Source organism: Panthera tigris, chromosome A1, assembly GCF_018350195.1.
Source record: "Panthera tigris isolate Pti1 chromosome A1, P.tigris_Pti1_mat1.1, whole genome shotgun sequence".
NCBI lineage: Eukaryota > Metazoa > Chordata > Mammalia > Carnivora > Felidae > Panthera > Panthera tigris.
In genome coordinates, this window is record NC_056660.1 from 135,292,264 (window position 1) to 135,317,303 (window position 25,040).

The following is a 25,040-nucleotide window of genomic DNA, read 5'->3' on the forward strand; positions in this document are numbered from 1 at the left end:
GGTGACACAGAATCTGAAACAGGCTCCGGGCTCTGAGTTGTCAGCACAGAGCCCGACGCAGGGCTCGAACTCACGGATTGCAAGATCATGACCTGAACCGAAGTCAGACACTTAACCGACTGAGCCACCCAGGCGCCCCTGTTTTTTCCTTTAAGGTACCGAATCAGTCAAATTAGTTTCATCAGCCAAACGATTGGTCTAGTGTGTAAAAGTAAAGTTCAAATTTGTCCTTTGACTTTATTGATGAATTAATCATCAGTTGATTTTTTGAGCTTTGAAGTTGACATTTGTAGTTCTGTGTGGTCTTAAAATCTCTATTTCTAGCACAATCCAGTGATTAAAATATTATGAAATCCTTGGGTACAGAACATTCAGCTCTTTTGAGCTATTATATTAAGAAGAAAATGTAAAATGTTAATAATATAATACCTGTTAATTTAGTGGTATGATTATTAGACTTTAAGGTATTATTTAATGTTAACATTACTATCACTGCCATTATAAAAATAGTATGTATTAACTATTCCCAAACTTTATTACCATGCTTGTATCTATACAAACTATTTTATTTTTTATTTTTTATTTTTTTAATTAAAAAAAATTTTTTTTTAACGTTTATTTATTTTTGAGACAGAGAGAGACAGAGGATGAACAGGGGAGGGGCAGAGAGAGAGGGAGACACAGAAGCAGAAGCAGGCTCCAGGCTCTGAGCTGTCAGCACAGAGCCCGACGCGGGGCTCGAACTCACGAACTGTGAGATCATGACCTGAGCTGAAGTCGGATGCTCAGCCGACTGAGCCACCCAGGCGCCCCTATACAAACTATTTTAAACAGATTTATATTTCTTCCCTGTGGTTTTTATGGCTTTTAAACCAAAACCAGTGTTATTGACCAAAAAGGACAGTCTAAAATATTTGAAACTGTTGATTTGGCAGAATGAGCTTTGTTGGTGTGCAAATAAATATAAATGGAAAAAGAAAAACCTCCAGAAAAAAATTGGTGTAGACTTTTTTTTCTGTAAAATAAACTAACTTTCTGATGAGTTTGGGAACAAAAAATCAAATAAATCATTGGTTCCATATAAGAAAAGCTTCTTAAACTGGTTTGTACATCTGTAAGCCAAGGGGAATTAACCTTTGCTTAGCCCCTGATCTGTGACATAAATTACTCTGAGTTATTTGTCTATGGAATTTTTCTTTTCTTTCTTTTTTTTGTCAAGGAAGTGATGTTTATTTTTTTTAATTTATTATTTTGTTTTAAATTTACATCCAAAGTAGTTAGCATATAGTGCAACAATGATTTCAGGAGCAGATTCCTTAATGCCCCTTACCCATTTAGCCCATCCCCCCTCCCACAACCCCTCCAGTAACCCTCAGTTTGTTCTCCGTATTTATGAGTCTCTTCTGTTTTGTCCCCCTCCCTGTTTTTATATTATTTTTGTTTCCCTTCCCTTATGTTCATCTGTTTTGTCTCTAAAAAGTCCTCATATGAGTGAAGTCATATGATATTTGTCTTTCTCTGACTAATTTCGCTTAGCATAATACCCTAAGTTCCATCCACGTAGTTGCAAATGGCAAGATTTCATTCTTTTTGATTGCCAAGTAATACTCCATTGTGTATATATTTCACATCTTCTTTATCCATTTATCCATCGATGGACATTTGGGCTCTTTCCATACTTTGGCTCTTGTGGATAGTGCTGCTACAAACATGGGGGTGCATGTGTCCCTTCGAAACAGTACACCTGTATCTCTTGGATAGATGCCTACTAGTGCAATTGCTGGGTCGTAGGGTAGTTCTATTTTTAGTTTTTTGAGAAAGCTCCATGCTGTTTTCCAGAGTGGCTGCACCAGCTTGTATTCCCATGTTGTCATTTTTAATGCATCATTTTTTCTATCTTTGACATCAACATTATGTTAAAATAAATTGATGGAACTTCTCCCAGCAGCATGGTTCTAGGGGGAGCCTACTACTACAAATCAACTAGATCTTAAATGAAACATAATAAATTTTTTTGCACCACTTGGATCATAGAAACTGAGGGAAATCTTCAAGAGAGAGGTTTCTTTGAGGATCAAACAAAAAAATGTATGTATGAAAAGCACTTAACTGAATAAGTAAAAACTATTAATAGTGAAAAATTATAGGCAGACTCCAATAATAGAGGGAGCAGTTATTATGATGAGGTGTCATGTCATTAATTAGTGTTTTGAGAATATTTAGTGATATTGGAAAATACGAATTAATGTATTTTAACTTAATGTCAAGTTAAAAATAATAAGGTGCAAGGGGCACCTGGGTGGCTCAGTCAGTTAAGTGTCTGACTTTGGCTCAGGTCATGATGTCACGGTTCATGGATTCGAGCCCCACATCAGGGTTTGTGCTGACAGCTCACAGCCTGTAGCCTCTTTTGGATTCTGTGTGTGTGTCTCTCTCTCTGCCCCTCCCCTGCTCATACTCTGTTTCTCTCAAAAGTAAACATTAAAATAATAATAACAATAGTAAGGCACAAAGTTATAATGCTAACAATAGAAATTATATATTTAGGGGCACCTGGGTGGCTCAGTTGGTTAAGCGTCCAACTTTGGCTCAGGTCATGATCTCATACTCCATGAGTTCGAGCCCCGCATCGGGCTCTGTGCTGACAGCTCAGAGCCTGGAGCCTGCTTCAGATTCTGTGTCTCCTTCTCTTTCTGCCCCTAACCACTCATGCTCTGTCTCTCTGTCTTAAAAATAAAATAAAACATTTAAAAAAAATGAAAAAAAATTCATCTTCAGCTCTTAATATGCATCAGGCACTAAGCAAAGTATTGTTATATACCTGATCTTATTAAACCTCATTACAACTGTACAAAATTGGTACATAATCCCCATTTTATGGATGAAGAGACAGCTTTTGGGGGGAAATGACTTGCATAATATCTCACAACTATTAAGTATCAGATAGGTTTGAAGTTTTGTTCTCACTCCAGTTCACTGTGCTAAAACAAAATAATTTTCAATAACAGCAGAATGCATGTTATACTTACACCCATACATACTAGAAGAAACTACATAAAAATGCTGAGTGTGGTTAGTTCTGGATGGTAGGATTACTTGTGTTTTTTTTATGTCTTTTTGAAAATAAATCTACATTCTCTACTAGGAGCATAACTACAAATTATTATTTTTAAATACTTTATTTACTAAACATCAAGAACTAATAGACATAGTCAACATATAGCAGCTTACCACATTAACTCAAAAATTTTTTTAAGACTAAATCATCAGGGGTACCTAGGTAGTTCAGTTGGTTAAGCATCCTACTTTGGCTCAGATCATGATCTCACAATTTGTGAGTTCGAGCCCCGCATCGGGCTCTGTGCTGACACCTCAGAGCCTGGAGCCTGCTTTTGGATCCTGTCTCTCCCTCTTTCTCTCTCTCTCTCTCTCCCCCTCCCCTGCTTGCACTCTGACTTTCTCTCTCTCAAAAATAAACATTAAAAAAAAAAAAAAGACCAAATCATTCAATTGCAAATGGCATTCACTTTAATAAGTTGTGTTGGAATAGTAAAAAATATACCATGGGGGCGCCTAGGTGGCTCAGTTGGTTAAGCATCCAGCTCTTGGTTTGGGCTCAGGTCGTGATCTCACAGCTTGTGAATTTGGCCCTCGCATGGAGCTCTGTGCTGACAGTGTGGAGCCTGCTTGGGATTTTGTCTCTCCTTCTGTCTCCACTCCTCCCCCGTTCATTCTCCCTCTCAAAAATAAATAAACTTTTTAAAAAAGAGAGATGGGGTGCCTGGGTGGCTCAGTTGGTTAGCGTCTGACTTTGACTCAGGTCAGGATCTTGCAATTTGTGAGTTCGAGCCCCATGTCAGGCTCTGTGCTGACAGCTCAGAGCCTGGAGCCCGTTTCAGATTCTGTGTCTCCCTCTCTCTGCCCCTTCCCCGCTCATGCTCTGTCTGTCAAAAATGAAGAAACGTTAAAAAATTAAAAAAAAAAAGATAACATGACTTTTTTGTTGTGTAGTTAACATGTTGCACTTTAAGTAGTTGACCTGCAAGAATGTTAGAACTAGTATACTTGGGGCACCTGGGTGGCTCAGTTGGTTAAGTGTCTGACTTTGGCTCATGTCATGATCTCATAGCTCATGAATTTGAGCCCCACATCAGGTTCTGTGCTAACAGCTCAGAGCCTGGAGCCTTATTCAGATTCTGTGTTTCTTTCTCTCTCTGCCCTTCTCCCACTCATGTTCTGTCTCTACCTCTTAAATATAAATAAAAATTTTTTTTAAAATTTCAGTGTATTTAAGATTTTTAAATTTAGTTTTTATTTTTTTAAGTTTACTCATTTATTTTTGAGACAGTGAGTGAGCACAAGTGAGTGGGGGAGAGGCAGAGAGGAAGAGAGATACTCCCAAGCAGGCTCCCTGCTCAGGGTACAATCTCACAAATCTGTGACATTATGACCTGAGACAAAGTCAAGAGTTGGACGCTTGACCGACTGAGCCACCTTGGTGCCTCAAGATTTTTTAAGTTATCTCTACACCCATTGTGGGGCTTGAACTTACAAGCCCGAGATCAAGAGTCTCATGCTCTACTGAGTCAACCAGGTGCACCTAAAACTAGTATACATTGAGTTTATTGTTGATACGTTACATCACAGGAGCAATAACCAGCACACTTCAAATCCTTCAAACTTTTATAAAATCAATTGTTAGGATGCTGTCTGGAGTCTCCAAAGATGATAATGATGTTATAGGAAGATTAAGAGTTTAATCTCTGGCATTCTGCACCTCAGTTAATTAAATTAAGAAAGAGTGTTGACATCTTTTTTATTAAATAATGTTTTATTTTTATTTTAGAGAGCTCGAGCAGGGGAGAGGCCCAGAGGGAAAGAAAGAAAGAATCCCAAATCCCAAGCAGGCTCCATGACCAGTGCTGAGCCTGACGCGGGGCTTGATCCCAGAACTCTGGGATCATGACCTGAGCTGAAATCAAGAGTCAGATGCTCAACCGACTGAGCCACCCAGGTGCCCCTAGTTATAAGAAAGAATGTTGAATATCTTAGGTTTTTTGTTTTTTTTTTAAGTTTAAATAGATGTTTCTCTGTTTTTATAAGAAAAAAGGTCTTTAGTCTTTTCTGTATTATTAAGTATGTAAAGTGTGATCACACATTTCAACCACAGTTGTATATGCAGAGTAATTAACATCCATGGTATTTCCTTCAACTACCAAGGATCATGATTTTAAATTACATTTCCTTTTTGGCAACTACCATACTAGAATTTTTCAAAAAGAAATACTCATTTAAAATTTTAAATAAAATAAACGTATTCACAATAAAAATGAAGTTAATCTGGAAGAGAAATTCACAGGCATGAGCAAGAAAATTTTATAAAGGAATAATGAAGAGAGACTTGCTCTGTAGGTATTGGAGCATAATATAAAATTATACATATCACACCTGCATAATATTGGCACAGTAATAGACAAAAAAGAATAAAATGAGAAGAAACACAGAAATAGATCAGTATGTGTAAATGGCAATTTTCTGTATAAGAAAGTGGTATTTTACGTTACTGGAGAAAGAGGAGACTATTAAAATTAAGTAGTATTTGCACAATTGGATATCCATATGGAAAGACATAAGGTTGCATCTTTATACTATGCACAAAAATAATTTTTAGGTAGACTGAAGTTCTGGGGTGCCTGGGTGGCTCAGTTGGTTGAGTGCCTGACTCTTGATTTTGGCTCAGGTCATGATCCCAAGGTTGTGGGATGGAGCCCCCCACATGGGGCTCTGGATTGAGTGTGGAGCCTACTTCAGATTCTCCCTCCCCCTCCCTCTCCCTTCCTCTCTCCTCCTCTCCTCCTCTCTCCCTCTCTCCCTCTCTCTCTCCCTCTCTCTCTCCCTCTCTCTCTCCCTCTCTCTCTCCCTCTCTCTCTCCCTCTCTCTCTCCCTCTCTCTCTCCCTCTCTCTCTCTCTCTCCCTCTCTCTCTCTCTCTCCCTCTCTCTCTCTCTCTCTCTCTCCCTCTCTCTCTCTCTCTCCCTCTCTCTCTCTCCCTCTCTCTCTCTCCCTCTCTCCCTCTCTCCCTCCCCTGCATGTGCATCCCTCTCTCCCCTGCATCTGTCTCTCTAAAATCAAAGAAAAAGAAAAAATACTGACTTTGGTTTGGAGGAAAGTATTCCTAAGCAAGAAACAGAAGTCCTAAAAACACTGGATTTACTTCACAAAGCTTAGGAGAGGGGCTCCTGAGTGGCTCAATTGATTAAGCATCAGACTTCGGCTCAGGTCATGATCTCATGGTCCGTGAGTTCGAGCCCCGTGGAGGGCTCTGTTCTGACAGCTCAGAGCCTGGAGCCTGCTTCAGATTCTGTGTCTTCCTCTCTCTCTCTCTGCGCCTCCCCTGCTCATGCTCTGTCTCTCTCAAAAATAAACATTAAAAAAAAAAAAAAAGCACTTAGGAGATGACAGAAGGCATGATAAGCTAAGTTAAAATACAAGCCTGGGAATGGAAGAAAATATTTGCAATTTATGTAAGAGATAAAGCATTAACAGCTGAATATAGTATGTACTTTATATGTAACATATATACATATAATGCAATATATATTGTATTAATATATAAAATTATATGTATGTGTATATATATATATATATATATATATGCCTCCAAAAAAAGGTTAAGAACAGAAGCCAATACTCAGAGTACTACAAATAGCTAATAAACATGAGAGGTGTTTAGCCCTACTAGTAATCAAAGAAATTAATATTTAAATATATTTTTAAATGTTTATTAATTTATTTTGAGAGAGAAAGCATGAGTGTGGGAGGAGCAGAGAGAGAGAGGAAGAGAGACAATCCCAAGCAGACCCCACACTCTGCGCAGAGCCTGACACAGGATTTGATTCCACAGTTGTGAGATCATGACTTGAGCCAAAGTCAAAATCAAGGGGCACCTAGGTGGCTCAGTCAGCTGAGTGTCTGACTTCAGGTCAGGTCATGACCTCATGGTTTGTGGGTTCGAGCTCCACATTGGGCTCACTGCTGTTAGCCTATCAGTATAGAGTCCACTTTGGATCCTCTGTTCCCCTCTATTTCTGACCCTCCCCCGCTTATGCTTTCTCTCAAAAAATAAAACATTTAAAAATTTTTAAAAATCAAAATCAAGAGTCAGATGCTTAACCGACCGAGCCACCCAGGTGCCCCAAAGAAATTCATATTTAAACCAGATACCATTTTTCATGTATCAGTTTGCAAAACATTTAAGAAATCAACAAAAAGGATTGCCAGAGAAGGAGAAAAGAGGCACTCTCATATACCATTGGTAGAAAAAATAAAATTGGTAACTGTTTGAGAGACTTTTGAAGGCACTCTGCTTTTTTTTTTTTTTTTTTAACGTGTATTTATTTTTGAGACAGAGAGAGACAGAGCATGTACGAGGGGAGGATCAGAGAGAGAGGGACTGACACAGAATCTGAAACAGGCTCAAGGCTCTGAGCTGTCAGCACAGAGCCTGACACGGAGCGCAAGATCATGACCTAAGCTGAAGTCAGATGCTTAACCGACTGAGCCACCCAGGCGCCCCAAAGGCACTCTCCTTTTACAGAAATATTTGTGCTGCTGACAAAGATAAATTTGTGGTGAAAAATGGGAAACAACGTAATGTCCCTCATTGGGGAAACTGGTAAATTATAATATACTCATAATGTTTTTTTAAAGTGAAGTACAGTTAAAGGTGCTATTATAGATTGCAGAGAATGGTATTAAGTAAAAAGTCATGTCATAGAATAATACATGTAGGGGCACCTGGGTGATTCAGTCAGTTCAGTATCTGACTCGTGATTTTGGCTCAGGTCATGATCGCAGGGTTGTGGGATCGAGCCCTGTGTCAGGCGTGGAACCTGCTTAAGATTCTCACTCTCCTTCTGCCCCTCTCCCGCACTTGGGCACTCTCTCTCTCAAAGATGATGATGGTAATAATAATAATAATAATAATAATAATAATAATACATGTAATATGACCCTACTTGTATTTAAAAGTTAACTATGTGGGTGTACCTGGGTGGCTCAGTCATTTAAGCGTACAGCTTTTGATTTTGGCTCAGGTCATGATCTCATGGTTCATGGGATTGAGCCCCACATTGGGTGCCATACTGCATGGAGCCTACTTGAGATTCTCCCTCTCCCTCTCTCTCATTGCCCCTCCCCTGCATGAGCTCGTTGCTCGCTCTCTGTCAAAAAAACAAAAACTTTAAAAAGTTAACTATGTCTTTACATACTTTTAGGTTCTATATGTACTTAGAGATATTTTTACACAGAAAGTAGTCTGGAAAAATACTCACTAGAATATGAACAATTGTGACAAAGTTTAGGATATGGGGAGACTAACCTAGAACAGTAAATTTTTCATAAAGACTTCTGAAACAGCTTTGATTCATAAAAATATATTCAAAGACAATAGGAAAGTACTATTTTTTGTGTTTTAATCAGTTTTTACAAAATCTGAAATGGGTGATATATGAGCCGTCACATGAATTCAACTTAAGTCTTGTTATCAGTAAACCATCAGGGTTTCTTAAGGTGAGAAGGAAAGATAAATTTTTCTGGTCTTATACTTGGCCTGACAAGGGAGTGATATTTGTATATATGTATGTACATATAGTTGGAGAGAATCTCAAAATACAATCTAGCCCAAATAAACAAGTAAAATTATTTTATACTCTTGAAAATTTACCTTAATCTATGATAAGTCATTGACCTTCCTGAGCAGACTGGTGTTTAACAAGGAAGCTTTTTAGCCTCCAGCTTTGAAAGATTCTAATTTATTTTCATTTAGTTTAGAGAATGGGTGGTGGGGCGGGGGGGGGGGTTTGTTTTAGAAAAGAGTTTTTTAAACTGTAATTTTTTCATTTTAGAATGGAAGAAATATTACTGTCCCTGACAAAACTTCCCTAGAGTTGCTCTGTCAAGGATGTTCTGGTGATATCAGAAGTGCAATAAACAGCCTCCAGTTTTCTTCTTCAAAAGGTAACTATGAAAGATAAATTCTTACAGCATTATATTAGGTGATTTACTCTTAATTGTTCATGAGATGAAATCAAACTAAATATATTTTAACAACTGATACATGTCTATCTCCACCTATCTTTTTTGAGATTGTTTCATAAAATCATGTATGTACATGTGCATACAATAAACACACCCCTGTGAATATGTCATTGTATGTATCCATATACCTGAGACAAAACCTGATTTATTTATGTGGTTTACTACTTTACTTTTTAATTGGTTTTTTTGTTTTGTTTTAATTTTAATGTTTATTTTTGAGAGAGAAAGACAGTGTGAGCCAGGGAGGGGCAGAGAGAGAGGGAGACATAGAATCCAAAGCAGGCTCTAGGCTCTGAGCTGTCAACACAGAGCCCGACACAGGGCTTGAACTCACAAACTGCAAAATCATGACCTGAGCTGAAGTTGGACGCTCAACCGACTGAGCCACCCAGGCGCCCCTTTAAAGTTAATTTGGATGAGACTTCCTTGTTCTGCCATTTGCCAGTGACTTAGTCTTGCAAATGACAATCATTTTGTGCTTGCATATTCTTACCTTTTATATGAGAACCTCTCTTACAGAGTTGTGTGAAGAATAAGTGAGGTCGCACTTGTAGAGTGTTTATTCCAGTGCTTGATACATATTAAGGGATCAATAAATGGTCAGCTGTTAATGAATTTAATAATATTGTGCTGATCACAAAAGTAATCAATTACTTTTGATTTTTAAATTACTTAAAAAAAATTTTTTTTTAATGTTTATTTTTAAGAGAGAAAGAGCGTGCGCATAAGCAGGAGAGGGCTGAGAGAGGGAGACACAGAATCTGGACTAGGCTCCAGGCTCTGAGCTGTCAGCACAGAGCCCTATGTGGGGCTCGAACCCACAAACCATGAAATCATGACCTGAGCCAGAGTTGGACGCTTAACTGACCAAGCCACCCAGACGCCCTTACTTTTGATTTTTAATTTATGTAAGATACATTTAATAAATTGATTTACTTCATTTTAAAAACGGTGCATAGTCATGCTACATTAAAAGAGATAGCACATGGGGCACCTGGTTGGCTCATTCAGTTCAGCATCTGACTCTTGAGTTTTGCTTAGGTCATGATCTCACGGTTTGGTTCGTGAGTTTGAGCCCTTTGTCAGGCTGTGCGGAGCCTGCTTTGGATTCTCTCTCCCTCTCTCTCTCTCTTTGCCCCTCCCCGGCTCAGTCTAAAGAAAAAAAAAGAGAGTACATGATTTATTGTGCGTGGTCTTTCATCAGAAAACATTATAATAAGTCACCACATTGAGGAATTGACCTTGAATATTTAAAAGGCATCTTTGGAGCTCTCAATCCACCTGAAATCCTAGTATCTACCTACAAGTGTAGCCTGTTCATTAGTTTACATCTCTGTTTTTCTTTTTAATTTCTTTTTTCAATGTTTTATTTATTTTTGAGAGTGAGAGTTGGAGCAGGGGAGGGACAGAGAGAGAGGGGAACAGAAGATCTGAAGCAGGCTCTTTGCTGACAGCGGCAAGCCTAATGCAGGGCTCGAACTCACAAACTGAGATCGTGACCTGAGCCGATGTCACTGAACTGACTCAAACAACTGAGCCACCCAGGCACCCCTACATCTTTGTTTTTCAAAATAACAATAGAGAAAAGTAAATAGGCAGCCTAATACAGCTGAAAGTAGAATTCTGCTTATTCCTGTAGAAATGTAAATGGTGCTTAGGTTCACTTAGGTTCACTTAGGAATTACAGGTTGGGAAGGTTGAGGTAGGCCAGTTTGAGATCCTGACTACCATTTATACCATTATTATTCTGAGCTCAGAAATTTTAAAGGGAAGAAAATAATATTTTTTGAATGGGTCAGGAACTGTATGAGCAATCATATATTTTTACATTTAATTTTTGACCAGCCTAATGAGATAGACAATAATAAATCAATTCCAGATCCTATGTTTTTCCTGCTCTTCCAGGCTACTTTTTTTTTTTTTTTTTTTAAGTTTATTTATTTGTTTTGAGAGTGAGTGCACTGGTTGTGGGGTGCGGCAGAGAGAGAGGGAGAGAGAATCCAAGAAGGCTCTGTGCTGACAGGCTCTGAGCTGATGCAAGGCTCAATCTCACCACTGTGAAATCTTGACTTGAGCTGATATCAAGAGTTGGATGCTTGGGGCGCCTGGGTGGCGCAGTCGGTTAAGCGTCCGACTTCAGCCAGGTCACGATCTCACGGTCTGTGAGTTCGAGCCCCGAGTCAGGCTCTGGGCTGATGGCTCGGGGCCTGGAGCCTGTTTCCGATTCTGTGTCTCCCTCTCTCTCTGCCCCTCCCCCGTTCATGCTCTGTCTCTCTCATCCCAAAAATAAATAAAAAACGTTGAAAAAAAAATTTAAAAAAAAAAAAAAGAGTTGGATGCTTAACTAACTGAGCCACCTACACACCCCTCAGGCTACTTTTCTTAAGTGATGCATTCTGAGTTTTGAACAGATTTACCAATGAAATTTCAACACAGGCATATTCGTAAATTGAAGACTGCCCAAATCAGTGTTAAGCATCCACTGCAGAACCATACTGCCTGGTTTCAAATCACTTACCAGATGATGACCTCGAGCTAGTAACTTAAACTCTTTATATGTCCTATCTTTTTTTTTTCTTTTTTTAACATGTATTTATTTTTGAGAGACCGAGCAAGACAGAGCATGAGCAGGGGAGGGACAGAGAGAGGGAGACACAGAATCCGAAGCAGGCTCCAAGCTCTGAGCTGTCATCACAGAGCCCGACGTGGGGCTAGAACTCATGGACCACAAGATCATGACCTGAGCTGAGGTCGGAGGCTTAACTGACCGAGCCACCCAGGCGCCCCTATATGTCCTATCTTCAATGTGTATAATAGTAGTTCTCCCCTAATCTCAAGTGTTTTGAGGATTAAATTGGTTAGTACATATGAACCAAGGATAGGACCTTGCACAGGCAGTACTGTGAGAAATCAAGATGATAGGCCTGTATTAGTGTCATTTCAATGTGTGAAAATTTGAAATTTTTGTCATGAGATACTTTTAGATGACATTTTATTTCATTTTAATAGTTTAGTAACCCAAAGAGGACTGTTACTTAGTTCACAGATTTTACAGTATTGTGTATTAGAAAAGTATATTTTAATTAGAATATTTAGTGTAACTGTACCTAAAATGTTCTCAGTTTTATTTTTCATATTTTAATTTTATTTCCAATATTGTCTCTTGGGTGTATATTATTTAGGAGAAAACCGTTTTTGGCCAAGGAAAAAAGGAACATCTTCATTAAAATCAGATGCTGCGCTGTCAAAATCAAAACAAAGAAAAAAAACAGATAGGGTTTTTGAAAACCAGGAGGTCCAAGCTATTGGTGGCAAAGATGTTTCACTCTTTCTCTTCAGAGCTTTGGGGAAAATACTATATTGTAAAAGTAAGAAAATCTTATGTTTTATTAAAAATCTGTTAGGTATTCGTCCTACAACGGAAATAAAATACCAGTTTTTGAAAATGTCATGTATTTGACAGTTAGGGCCAGGTCTGACACTGTTTGGCAAGGCCTAAGACACAGTAGATAAATGTATTTAGGTACAGTATTTTTGGACTGTGGATGGGATTAAATGTAAAAACTACTGTCTGTAAATCTTTAAAATTATAGTTTGCTGAAGGTAAACTATGTATCAGTTCCTCTAGAATTTTAGTGGCACATGTTGGTAGCCCAACACCAGAACCCTAGACAAGTTGTCAGGTAGCGTCAGGCTTCTTTGGATCTCCTTACATTTCTCTTCACTAGCTCCTCTCTCCACAACCAGAGATGTTCCATCGCCTTTTCTGTATTTGATGCCTGCTTCGCCTCCGACCCTCCATCTGCATCACCCATCACCCAGCTCCCAAATTGCCTCTCTTTTCAATAAAATCCCAAACTTCTATTTCTTATGTAGAAAATATCACTTCTTAGCTGATCCTGAAGGAAGAGAATTAGGATTGGGGGCTGGGGGGTTGGGATCTGACCTGCTTTTATGTAGATTAAAGTAATTCATACAAAATTTTGAGGGAAATTGTTGCCATAGTTTATAAATTTTTTTTTAATGTTTATTTTTGAGAGAGAGCTAGAGTACAAGCAGGGGCGGGGCAGAGAGAGGGAGACACAGAATCTGAAGCAGGCTCCAGGCTCTGACCTTTCAGCCCAGAGCCCGACGCGGGGCTCGAACTCATGAACCATGAGATCATGACCTGAGCCAAAGTCGGACCCTCAACTGACTGAGACACCCAGGTGCCCCTGCCATAGTTTATAATAGTTTTATATGTTATACCACAAAGTAAATAATCATAATGGACTATTGAAAAAAGTCCTTTGTGTACAATGGCTTCAATTTTCTCTCAGATGTTCAAATCTCGTGTAAATTAACTGCTTCAGTGGGTCACAAGTAGTATGTGAACAGACATTCATTTTAAGCTTTGTGTTTATCATACCTGTTATTATCTGAGATTTTTTTCTGGTTGCCAAAAGCCCAGTTGTTTTAAACCACTGTTTTTATCTTTCTATAACACTGAGTGCCTCTTATACCTGTTTTCCATCTTCTTACCTCCTTGCCTCTTTCTCTTCTGTTGTCTTTCTGTATTTCTGCTTCATTCTCTCCTCACTCCAGGCATCCTTCTTGTTTTAGGCTATTACCTCTCAGTTTCTTCTTTCCAGGTGGTTGAAAATTTGAGATTTCTAAATGGAAAATTTCATGCCACCTGAAGATGAACCTGGCATCACTTAGGTGGAAATGAAGACACCCTCTGTCCTTGGATCCTCTTACCTCTGAACCTCAGTTGCTATTCCCACTGATACTTTCCCTTCTACACTTTCTTTTCCTTCTCAACATTCATTTGCAGCTTCCTGCATCAGGGAACAGGGTCTGTGTTCTCTTGTGCAGAAAGCAACCTCATCCTACATCGTAAATCAAACAGTAAAGATCTCTATATTGAGAATGAGGATCAAAAGAAAGCAACTCAGAACTGAAAAGGTGAAATGCAGAGTGCTTTGAGAACTGGAATATTTTAATACTAGAAAAGCCATAATCCAGGCATCAGAATTCTAATTTGAGTTCTTAAGAATAGTGATAGTGAGGCTACTAACTATATACATATAGTAGCAAGGCGCTGTAGTAATGAGGCAACTTACATAGGTCTCCAGTTGCTTTGTTTTTATTTTTAATATCTTATTTAGTATGTTTGGTATTATGTGCCTAAAGTATTGGAAAAAATCTTCAAATGAGTGGTTCTGTATAACTTTAAGGTGATGTTATTTTTAATAATTCCAGAATTTTTTTTTATAGGAGCATCTTTAACAGAATTAGATTCCCCTCGGTTGCCTTCACATTTATCAGAGTATGAACGGGATACCTTACTTGTTCAACCTGAGGTAAAGTCTTTAATAACATATACTACTTTTTCCAGGATATATATTAGTTACATTTATGGAAATGTCCGTTTAACCACAGAATTTTCACCAAAATAATATGTGTATGCTTCTTTTTATAGGAAGTAGTAGAAATGTCACACATGCCAGGAGAGTTATTTAATTTATATCTTCACCAAAACTACTTAGATTTCTTCGTGGAAGTAGATGATGTTATGAGAGCCAGTGAATTTCTGAGTTTTGCAGATATCCTCAGCGGTGACTGGAATGTAAGACCATTTGACTTAACCATTTTTGTTTATGAATGTTTCCTCCAAATGGAGAAAGTTTGCTTTTATTCCTCATTATTGGACATCTTATGTAACTTCTTAATAACAATGATAAAATTATTTAATCCAACTCAGTGTTTCTAATGACACCAGTTAATCTGATTTTTTTGGTGATAATATAACACTAATTTTTTCTGAAGTTATTTTCTGATTATAAAACTAATATATTCAGAAATTTTGACAACCATTGAAAAGTAGATAGGGAAGAAGTGTGTTTTTTATACTTTCTTTTACTTTTTTAAACAATTTTTTTCATAACTTTCAAATTATTCACTATAAATCAATGTAATAGCCACTAGCCACATATGGCTATTTACATTAGGTTAAATTTAACTTAATTTAAAATTCAGTTCCTCAGTCACACTGGCCACATTTCCAGCATTCCATAGCTGCATGTGGCTAGTACCACTGTGTTAAACAGCTAGATACAAAATGTTTTTGTTACAGAAAGTTCTTTTGGACAACATTGTTTTAATATGTTAATATTTCTGTTATAAATTTGAAATAGTATTAATAATTAAAATTGGAAAAGATACAGTGAAAAACATGTATGATATGGTTTCTGTATTTAGAGTTTCATTATTCAGCAGTTGTGTTTGCTTAATTTTTCTTATATTTTTTATTTTAAAATTTTCTAACCTATAGACTAATGGAAGAATAGTATGATGAATGCCTATATACCCTTAGCTTTTGTTCACCAATTTTTCACATTTTGCTACATTTGCTTAATCTCTATGTGTTTATACACTTGTTTTGGCCCAATAATTGGAAAGTAATTGCAAACATCATGTCACTTAATACTTATCCACGTGTAAGGACCTTGCCCTATTATAACCATAATAGCATTTATCACACTTAAGAAAACTAACACTTGGGGTCCCTGGGTGGCTCAGTTGGTTGAGCATCTGACTTCATCTCAGGTCATGTTCTTACAGTTCGTGAATTTGAGCCCCATATCAGGCTCTGTGCTCACAAGCAGTTCAGAGTCTGGAGCCTGCTTCAGATTCTGTATGTCCCTCTCCCTCTCCCCACCTCTGCTCATGCTCTGTCTCCCCAAAATAAATAAATATTTTAAAAAATTTAAAAAAAACTAACATTAATTCAGTAACATATTGTCATTATTTCGATTTCCCCAGTTGTCTCAAAATGTATTTTAAGTTATTTTCAACACCCATATCCAAGATCCATAGTTCACACATAGTGGTTGATTGTTATGTCTCAGTTGAATTTGATTTAGGTAATTTTGTAGCTTATTATTTTCAAGGTTGTGGTAATGTTGGAAAAAGTGAACATTAAATAAATATGGTTGGTGGTTTTTTGGCATCAGCAAGATGAATAGCACTACTTTATAAATCTCTCATTTTCGTTATTTTACATTTTGTCTCCTTTTTTAGATGCGCTCCTTACTCAGGCAATATACTACATCCATAGCTACGAGGGGTGTGATGCATTCCAATACAGCACGAGGATTTGCTCATTGCCAAGGAGGAGGATCAGGTTTTCGACCCTTGCACAAGCCCCAGTGGTTTTTCATAAATAAAAAGGTAAAAAAAAAAAAAAAAGAATTGTGTACTTTTAGTAGGTAAACTTTATGGCATGTGAATTATATCCCAATGAAGCTGTTACTTTTTTTTTTTTTTAGTTTTGAAAAAGTGTCTTATTAGTAGTAAAAAATAGTTGTTAATTCCCACAATTTTCTTCAAATTACATTAAGACATAAAAAGGACACTCTTCTTGAATACCCAGTCATTATTTTTAAGGAAAAAAAGCACTCAAAATTTGAAAGCTTATATTTTATTTATTAGTTGACTAGTAGTGAATTCAAAGTATCATTATAATTATATTTTAATTTTAATTGAAAATAGGGGCATCTGGCTGACTCATTTTGAAGAGCATGAGACTCTTGATCTCAGAATTGTGAGTTCAAGCCCCACATTGAGTCTAGAGATTATAGAAAGAAAGAAAGAGAGAAAGAGAGAAAGGGAGGAAGAAAGAAAAAAAAAAAAGAGGAAAGAAAAGCAATCCTGGGTTTGCTTCTAACCATCTGGACAGATTATTTTACCTAATGTACACTTCATTTCCACAGCTTTAAATGCATTGGATTGAATTAGAAGTTAAAAATAGGCGGTCCCACAAGTTGAATACTACACAGAGATTTTTTTTTTCATGAATTTCCAGTCTTTAAAAATGAGTACAATAATTAAAACTCAGATATGGATTTCTGGCTCAGAATGTCTGGACTCTCCTGAAATAAATGCAAAGTAAGGCAGCACTGGCCTATACTTTTACATGGCAACAATCTGGCTGAGCCAAGTAGCATCTCCCCCTTGAAGATGGGAGTGATGGGTACCTTCCCCAGCTGCTTCACTGCACTGATTTATGTACCTGCCTGTCTCCTAGAGCATCTGAATTTGTGACACGGAACTGCATCATCTCTAAGATATCTTCCAGTTCTTTTTAAAAAAAAGTTTTTTTGATGTTTATTTATTTTTGAGACAGAGGGAGACTGAGCGAGAGTCGGGGAGGGGCAGAGAGAGAGGGAGACACAGAATCTGAAACAGGCTCCAGGCTCTGAGTTGTCAGCACAGAGCCCGATGCGCGGCTCGAACCCAAGAACCATGAGATCATGCCCTGAGCCGAAGTCAGATGCTTAACCGACTGAGCCACCCAGGTGCCCCACATATCTTCCAGTTCTTAAATCATATGGCGAATAGGAGCCTGTAATTCATTACCTAAGACATTTTTTCCAAAGATTTCTTGAGGAATTTCATGACTTGTAACGAATTTGTATTCCTTATTGACTTGCTTTGCTATTTATAGCACTTATATTAATTTTGCCTTATAGTTACATATGAATTGTTTGTAAAACCATAAGCTCTTTGAAGGCAGATTGTACTTGTCTCCTTATCAGCCTAGCATTGTACCCTTGTTAACTAAAGAATATTAATTCTTTAATTGAGAACAGTATCCTCACATAATTTGTGATGTATGCTCATAAACAGAATTCCTCTGATTTTTAAGGTTTATTTTCCTTCTACCTTAAGTCTCTTAAAAAATTCTTGTTGCTGTTATGTCAAATATGAAATAGTTCTATAGGTAAAATGCTTTATTAGATAAGGCTAGAACAATTATAAAAAACTAATTAGGTAAACTCTTAAAAGTATGTTTGTGGTATATATAAACACACTTTGTGATACAGTAAACTTCATTTGTCTAGGAATACATCTCCATTTTTTTAAATTTATTTTTCATTTCATGTCCCCCCCCAACCCCCCTTTTACAGTATCGGGAAAACTGCCTGGCAGCAAAAGCTCTTTTTTCTGACTTCTGCTTACCAGCTTTATGCCTCCAAACTCAGCTGTTGCCATACCTTGCTTTGCTAACCATTCCAATGAGAAATCCAGGTAATAACATGGGTTTTTGTTTAATCCAAGTAATGTTTTGTTAATTTGAGAGAGAGAGAGAGAGAGAGAGAGAGAGAGAGAGAAAGCGAGCAAGCGCGAGTGGGGCAAAGGGGGAGAAAGAGAGACAATATTAAATTTTTTTTTTTTTAATGTTTATTTACTTTTGAGACAATGCGAGAGACAGAGTGCAAGCAGGGGAGGGGCAGACAGAGGGAGACACAGAATCTGAAGTGGGCTCCAGCCTCTGAGCTGTCAGCACAGAGCCTGACGTGGGGCTCGAACTCACGAACCGTGAGATCATGACCTGAGCCGAAGTTGGGACGCCTAGCCGACTGAGCCACTCACATGCCCCGAAAGAGAGACAATCTTAAGCAGGCTCCATGCTCAGTATGGAGCCCCACATGGGACTTGATCCCATGACCCTGGTATCATGACCTGAGCCGACATCAAGTTGGACACTCAACCAACTGAGCCACCCAGGAACCCCCAAAAGTAGTGTTTTATAACCTTATCTTCTTAAAGTCAACTCATTGCTACAATCTAGTGAGACTAAATATTTTTTCCATTATTTTTTGATCCAAAATTAACACGTTTCAGATTTGGAAAGGAAGAAAGAATTCAAATAATAATAGAAGTTAATAAAAAGAAAAACTAAAAACCACAGGTAATTTCTTTTGAAAGATTGGTGTAAGTTCTTCCTGACGTTTTTCTGTGCATATGCAAATATTAGGCATATGCTTTAATTGGCATATACACTTACCATGGATAGCACTCCATATGTTATAAATTAGTATTCAGTCAGCTCCGCAGACTGGGAAGTCCAAAATCAAGATACAAGCAGATGGTGAAGGCCTCCTCCCTAGCTTATAGATGGTCATCTTCTCGTATTCTCACATGGCAAAGAGCAGAGCAAGAGAGAGGTCTCTGTGATGTTCTTTTTGTAAATGTCAGAAATCCAGGATCATTTTATACTTTCTCTGCCCTAGTACTAGAATCAGGAATTCCAAGGAGCCCTGGTTCCTCTTAGTGGAAATGGTATTTAGAATTTAGGATCTGGGAGCACCTGGCTGGCTCAATAGGTAGAGCGTGTGACTCTTGATCTAGGGGTTTTGAGTTGAATCCCCCGTAGAGCCTACTTTAAAAAAATTTAGAATCTGGCACTAGGTATGATCATTGCTATTGGAGTATCATTGTGTCTATTCTTTTTCAATGGAACAAAGCTAGGAGATTGTGTGTGTATTTGTGTGTGTGTGTGTGTAAGTTCTTCCTGAAGTTTTTCTGTGCATGTATGTGTGTACCATGAGTTCACGCCAGTACATTCATTTTCAGCCTAACACTACAGAGTTCATTTTAACCTTTCCCAGTTCAGTAACTCGTACTGGTTTAGACAGCTTACATTGAAATTATCTGGAAAATCATTTATCCACTAGTTAAAAATTCAGATTATAGGATCACAACTCATTTTTCCATATGAAAAAGCTGTTTTTTAAAAAATCCTGATCCTGTTCTGGAGTGTATCTTTAAAAAGGTAAATATTGGGGCTCCTGGGTGGCTCAGTCAGTTGAATGTCCAACTTTGGCTCAGGTCATGATCTTGCGGTTCATGAGTTCAAGCCCCACGTCAGGCGCTGTGCTGACAGCTGAGCCTGGAGCCTGCTTCAGAATCTGTCTCCCTCTCTCTCTGCCCCTCCCCTGCTTGCATGCGCACTCTCTCTCAAAAATAAATAAACATTAATAAATAAATAAATATTTATGAGCCCTCATAGTGTTGCATTTACAAATATTGAAAGGTGTATAAAATTCATTCAAAAATAAGATGTTCTGGGGGTTCTTGGCTGCTCAGGTGGTAGAGCATGCAACTCTTGATTTTGGGGTCATGAGTTCAAGCCCCAAGATGGACATGGAGCCTACTTTAAAAGAAATTTTTTTTTGGATTTTTGTTTTTATCATTTTTTTCCCCATTTACTGTGTCATTTTAGAAGTTATTTCTTTATATTTTTTCTGCTCCTATCTCTGTCTTTTATTTTGCTCCTCCATTAGTGTTTGTTGGTGTGCTTAAAGATATCCCACTTTCTTCTGCCAACCTTGGTCATTTGTTTCCATTCCATTTTCTCTGATTGTGTAATCTTTATCAGTCTCTGTTCAAGTTGACTGATTCTTTTGCCAGTTCAAATCTACCATTGAACCCCTGTAGTGAGTCACTGTTCTGGGTGAGCGCTCAAGTGGGGGTAGTCTCTGATCATCTTGGCTGAGCCCCTCCTAGCGTGGACCCTCCTGGCCCTATGAATGAGCTTGGGTGAGGGCCAGTGGCAGTTAGAGGAGAAGGCAGTATTCTCGGCCTGCTGTGCTACTAGGATAGAGCTTCCATGCCAAGGGTTGGAGAAAGGGAGTCCCGAATTCTAGGCTGGCCACAGGAGGGAGGAAGTCCTATGAGTTCTTGGCCGTACCTGACCTGGAGTGAAGTCTCTCTAAAGCTGAGGAAGTGAAGGGGTGGGTCCTGGTTCAAATGCCACACTCTTGCTGTTAGATTTTCCTGAAAAAAATGTTTCTTCACAGCATAAAATTTATCATCTTAAACCATTTTTAAGTATATAGTTTACTAGTGTTAAGCTTATTCACCTTGTACAACCAATCTCTAGAACTTTGTCATTTTGCAGAATTGAAACTACACACATTAAATGCTAACTACCTCCTACTCCCTGTCCACCACCTACCTTCTCTCTCTGAATTTTATTTTTAATTTTTTAATGTTTATTTATTTTTGAGAGAGAGAGACAGAGCATGAGCAGGGGAGAGGCAGAGAGAAAGGGACACACAGAATCTGAAGTAGGCTCCAGGCTCTGAGCTGTTGGCACAGAGCCCGACGCAGGGCTTGATTTCATGAACCATGAGATCATGACCTGAGCCAAAGTCAGATGCTTAACGCACTGAGCCACCCAGGTGCCCCTGTGTCTGAATTTGACTACTCTAGGTACCTCACATAAGTGGACTCATGCAGTATTTGTCCTTTTGTTACTGACTTGTTTTACCTAGCATGTCATCAAAGTTCATATTATAGCATGTATCAGCATTTCCTTTTTAAGGCTGAAGAATATCACATTGTATATACCACATTCTGTTTATCCATTCATCTGTTGATGGACACTCAAGTTGCTTCCACCTTTTAGCTACTGTGAACAATGCTGCTGTTAACATGGGTATACAAATTAGTCTTTAAGACTCTGCTGTCAGTTCTTTTGGGTGTATACCCAGAAGCGGAATTGCTAGATCATGTAGTAATTCTGTTTTTAATTTTAAGGAGCTGCCTTACCATTTTCCACAGCATTTATACCATTTTACATTTCCACCAACAATGCCCAAGGGTTTCAGTTTCCATACATCTTTACCAAACCTTTTTTTTTTTAATTTTTTTATAACAGACATCCTAAAAGATATGAAATGGATCCCATGGTTTTGATTTGAATTTTCCAAAAGATTCATGATTTTGAGCTTTCTTCTTCCTTCCTTCCTCCCTCCCTCCCTCCCTCCCTCCCTTCCTTCCTTCCTCCCTCCCTCCCTTCCTTCCTTTCACGCAAGGGGGAGGGATAGAGGGAGAGGAAGAGAATCTTAAGCAGGCTCCAAGCCTGGCATGGAGCCCAATGCAGGGCTCTATCTCATAATCCTGAGATCATAACCTGAGTGGAAATCAAAAGTTAGACATTCAATCAACTGAGCCACCCAGGTGCCCTAAGTATCCCTTGCTTGTTGGCCATTTACATATCTCCTTCAGAGAAATGTCTATTTAAAGCTTTTTTAAAATCTGTTTCAGCTCAAATTTCTTTTATCCAAGATATTGGAAAGCTTCCTCTGAAGCGACACTTTGGAAGGTAAGCTGTTTTAATTTTCAAAGAACTGTTACTGAAATGTCCACTGAATGTTATCTACTTATTCAGTATACAACCAGTAAAAATTTATCTGTAATCTTCCAGTTAACAAATCTTACGTATTTGGAAACCTCTTTTAACCTTTCCTCCCAAGATGTTCTTAGTTTATTTTTTTTCCTAATATTTTTTTAAAATATTTATTTTTGAGAGAGAGAGTTGGAGCGGGGAGAGACAGAGGATCCGAAGTGGGTTCTACACTGACAGCAGCAAGCCTGATGCAGAGCTTGAACTCACAAACTGTGAGATCATGACCTGAGCCGAAGTTGGGCAACTGACCGAGCCACTCCAGTGCTCATTAGCCTATGTTTAAAGCCTGCAGGAACCAGGAACTACCACAAAAGCACTGTCTTTTTTAAACTTCCTTATTTTAAAAGATTCAGACAAATAACACCTAGATGTAGAGAGGTAAATCTGTATCTGTGCTATTCATTTTATTGCAAAATGACTGCTGGGCTGATATCAGTGATTAACACAGCACCTATATTTCATTTCTTCTTAGCTTATCTGTAAGATCAAATTATGTATTTAGGCATTTAATTATTTATTAATGTTTTATTTTACTTTTTATCTTACTTTAGAGAGAGAGCACAGATGGGGAAGAGGGCAGAGAGAGAGAATCCTAAGCAGGCCCCACTCTCAACTTCAGAGCCTGATGCAGGGCTCAGTCCCACGACCCTGGGATCATGACCTGAGCCAAAATCAAGAGTCAGATGCCCAACTGACTGAGCCATCCAGGCACCCCTGTACTTAGGCATTTTTTAAAGGTTTAAAAGGGCTTTTTAACTGCTCTTATTGGTTCAACTACTTGATCTATCTTGGGAGACAGGATTTGTCAGTGCTACTTACTACAGTGACTAGTACTTTATCTTTCATTCATTATGACCATATTTAACCTTATCATTGATTCATGTTGACAATATTAAATATGAATATTTAGCTTGACATTTAATATTAATATTTAATAGTTCTCTAGTTTCCTGTAATCCAACCTACACCTTATTTTTGTACATTTAGCTAATTTCCAACTTTATCACAGCTTTTCTTGTAGCTTAAATCATTGCTGTTCTTAGGTCATGTAGTAATTCTGTTTTTGATTTTTTAAGGAGCTTCCTTACCATTTTCCACAGCAGTTACACCATTTTGCATTTCCACTAGCAATGCTCAGGAGTTTCAGTTTCCACATATCTTTGCCAAGTCTTTTTTTTTTTTCTATTTTTTTATAACAGACATCCTAAAGGATGTGAATGGCATCAAATGTTATTTACATAGGATGTATTCCTAGAAATGTATTCCTAGCAATGATTCCATTGCTGGATCAATGGTCATACACTTTTTTGAAGCCTTTGCTCTATATTGCCAGATTGCTCCTAAGAATATTTTGCTAATTTTATGTCCCCTTACATTGTATAAGCATATTCTTTTCTCCTAACTCTTGACACTTCTGGGTTTTTATTACTTACTTGGGGCACCTGGCTGGCTCAGTTGGAAGAGCATGCATCTCTTAATCATGAGATTGTGTGTTTGAGCCCCATGTTAGATGTAAAGATTACTTAAATAAATAAAAGATAGGTAGGTAGGTAGGTAGGTAGATAGATAGATGGTCTTGGCCTGTCTTAAAGATTATAGTACTAGTTCATTATTTTAATTTCATTTTTTAAAATTGATTAGGTTGAACAATTTGTTTACTTACCATTTGTACTTTCTTTATGTAAGTCGTCCGTGTTTTATACCCATTTTTCTATTCTGTATTTTCTTTTTAATTTGTAAGAACTCTTTACAAGTTTTTGTATTATAAGTTGTAATGATTTATTCACATTTTGTCATTTACCTTTGTATTTTTGTTTGTATCATTAAATAAGCTAAAGGGCCTGGCTAAACAGTGAGCACAGTGAAAGTAGATGAAAAACTAGAGATGGCTTCATAATCATCACACACATGGTGTAATTTAAAGGCATCCCCTTATTTGGTTATTATTGATGCCTGCATTATGAATCTGGCAGGTTGAAAATGGAAGCCCTGACGGACAGGGAGCATGGAATGATAGACCCTGACAGTGGAGATGAAGCCCCGCTTCCTGGAAGGCAGCCTGCAGAGGAAGCTCTGGGTGAACCCACTCAAACCACTGAAACTGAAACATGCTGTCTTCCTTTGAGTCAGAATAGTGGGAGTGAACTGCCTGCCAGCCAGCCTCAGTCCTTTTCAGCTCAGGGAGACCTGGAAGATGAAGAGATGATCATAGAAGACTATGAAAGCGATGGGACATAGAAACCAGCCTGCCAATCATATTGCTACTTGGCAGATTCATTTTCCTTTTATTCAGTGGTACCTGAACAGAGATAATATGCTTTTCAAGTGAATGACAGTTCAATTCTTCACCCTCGTAGTATTTCAGCACAAGAAACTGACTTCTCTGTCATTTTGAAGTAAACAGAAGATCAAGCTTCAAATAATACCTTAATTTTGTTTTCTCTAGTATTTATTGAGTCTTGTGAGTGGTGCTGGGAGTAGGTCAGTGTGTATGAAGTGTGTTTGAACATTATGCCAAATATCAAACAATGTGAAGGAATGATTCTGATTATTAAAACTTGATGGGGCTGTAAATACAAATTATAAAAGTTTAGTATGCAATGATGAGTGTAAATAAACTTTGTGCCTTATCCACAGTTTCTCTATGGTCTCTAACTTCTCAAATACCATTTTTATATGCTGTACACTGGACTCTTTTAGATACTTTATGGAAAGTAATTTATATCAAAATTAAAATGTTGAATTTCTTTTCGTTTCCTCTTTTAGTATTTCCTAACATGTATTGTCGGCAAGGTATCATTGGGCATAATACATGAATCTCCTTTATCCATTGTTAACACTTTTCAGAAAAGTAAGAGAACCTTGCAAAGAGAACTCTGGAGGGCGGTGAATCTCACCTTCACTACCTTTCCAAGCCAT

General features: G+C 38.0%; 1 protein-coding gene across 5 annotated transcripts in view; it reads left to right on the plus strand.

Moving 5' to 3' along the window:
• The window catches only part of RAD17 (RAD17 checkpoint clamp loader component), a 38,479-nt gene extending 13,722 nt beyond the window's left edge, over nt 1–24,757 (plus strand). For all 5 annotated transcript variants that reach the window (XM_042987778.1, XM_042987780.1, XM_015536560.2 and 2 more), the window contains 8 exons: nt 8,905–9,016; nt 12,280–12,465; nt 14,357–14,442; nt 14,562–14,708; nt 16,163–16,312; nt 18,052–18,172; nt 21,980–22,037; nt 24,095–24,757. In XM_042987778.1, coding sequence (XP_042843712.1) covers nt 8,905–9,016; nt 12,280–12,465; nt 14,357–14,442; nt 14,562–14,708; nt 16,163–16,312; nt 18,052–18,172; nt 21,980–22,037; nt 24,095–24,359 — 1,125 coding nt within the window. In that variant the 3' untranslated portion in view covers nt 24,360–24,757. The remainder of the gene's footprint in view (nt 1–8,904; nt 9,017–12,279; nt 12,466–14,356; nt 14,443–14,561; nt 14,709–16,162; nt 16,313–18,051; nt 18,173–21,979; nt 22,038–24,094) is intronic.
• Nucleotides 24,758–25,040: the final 283 nt, after the last annotated feature.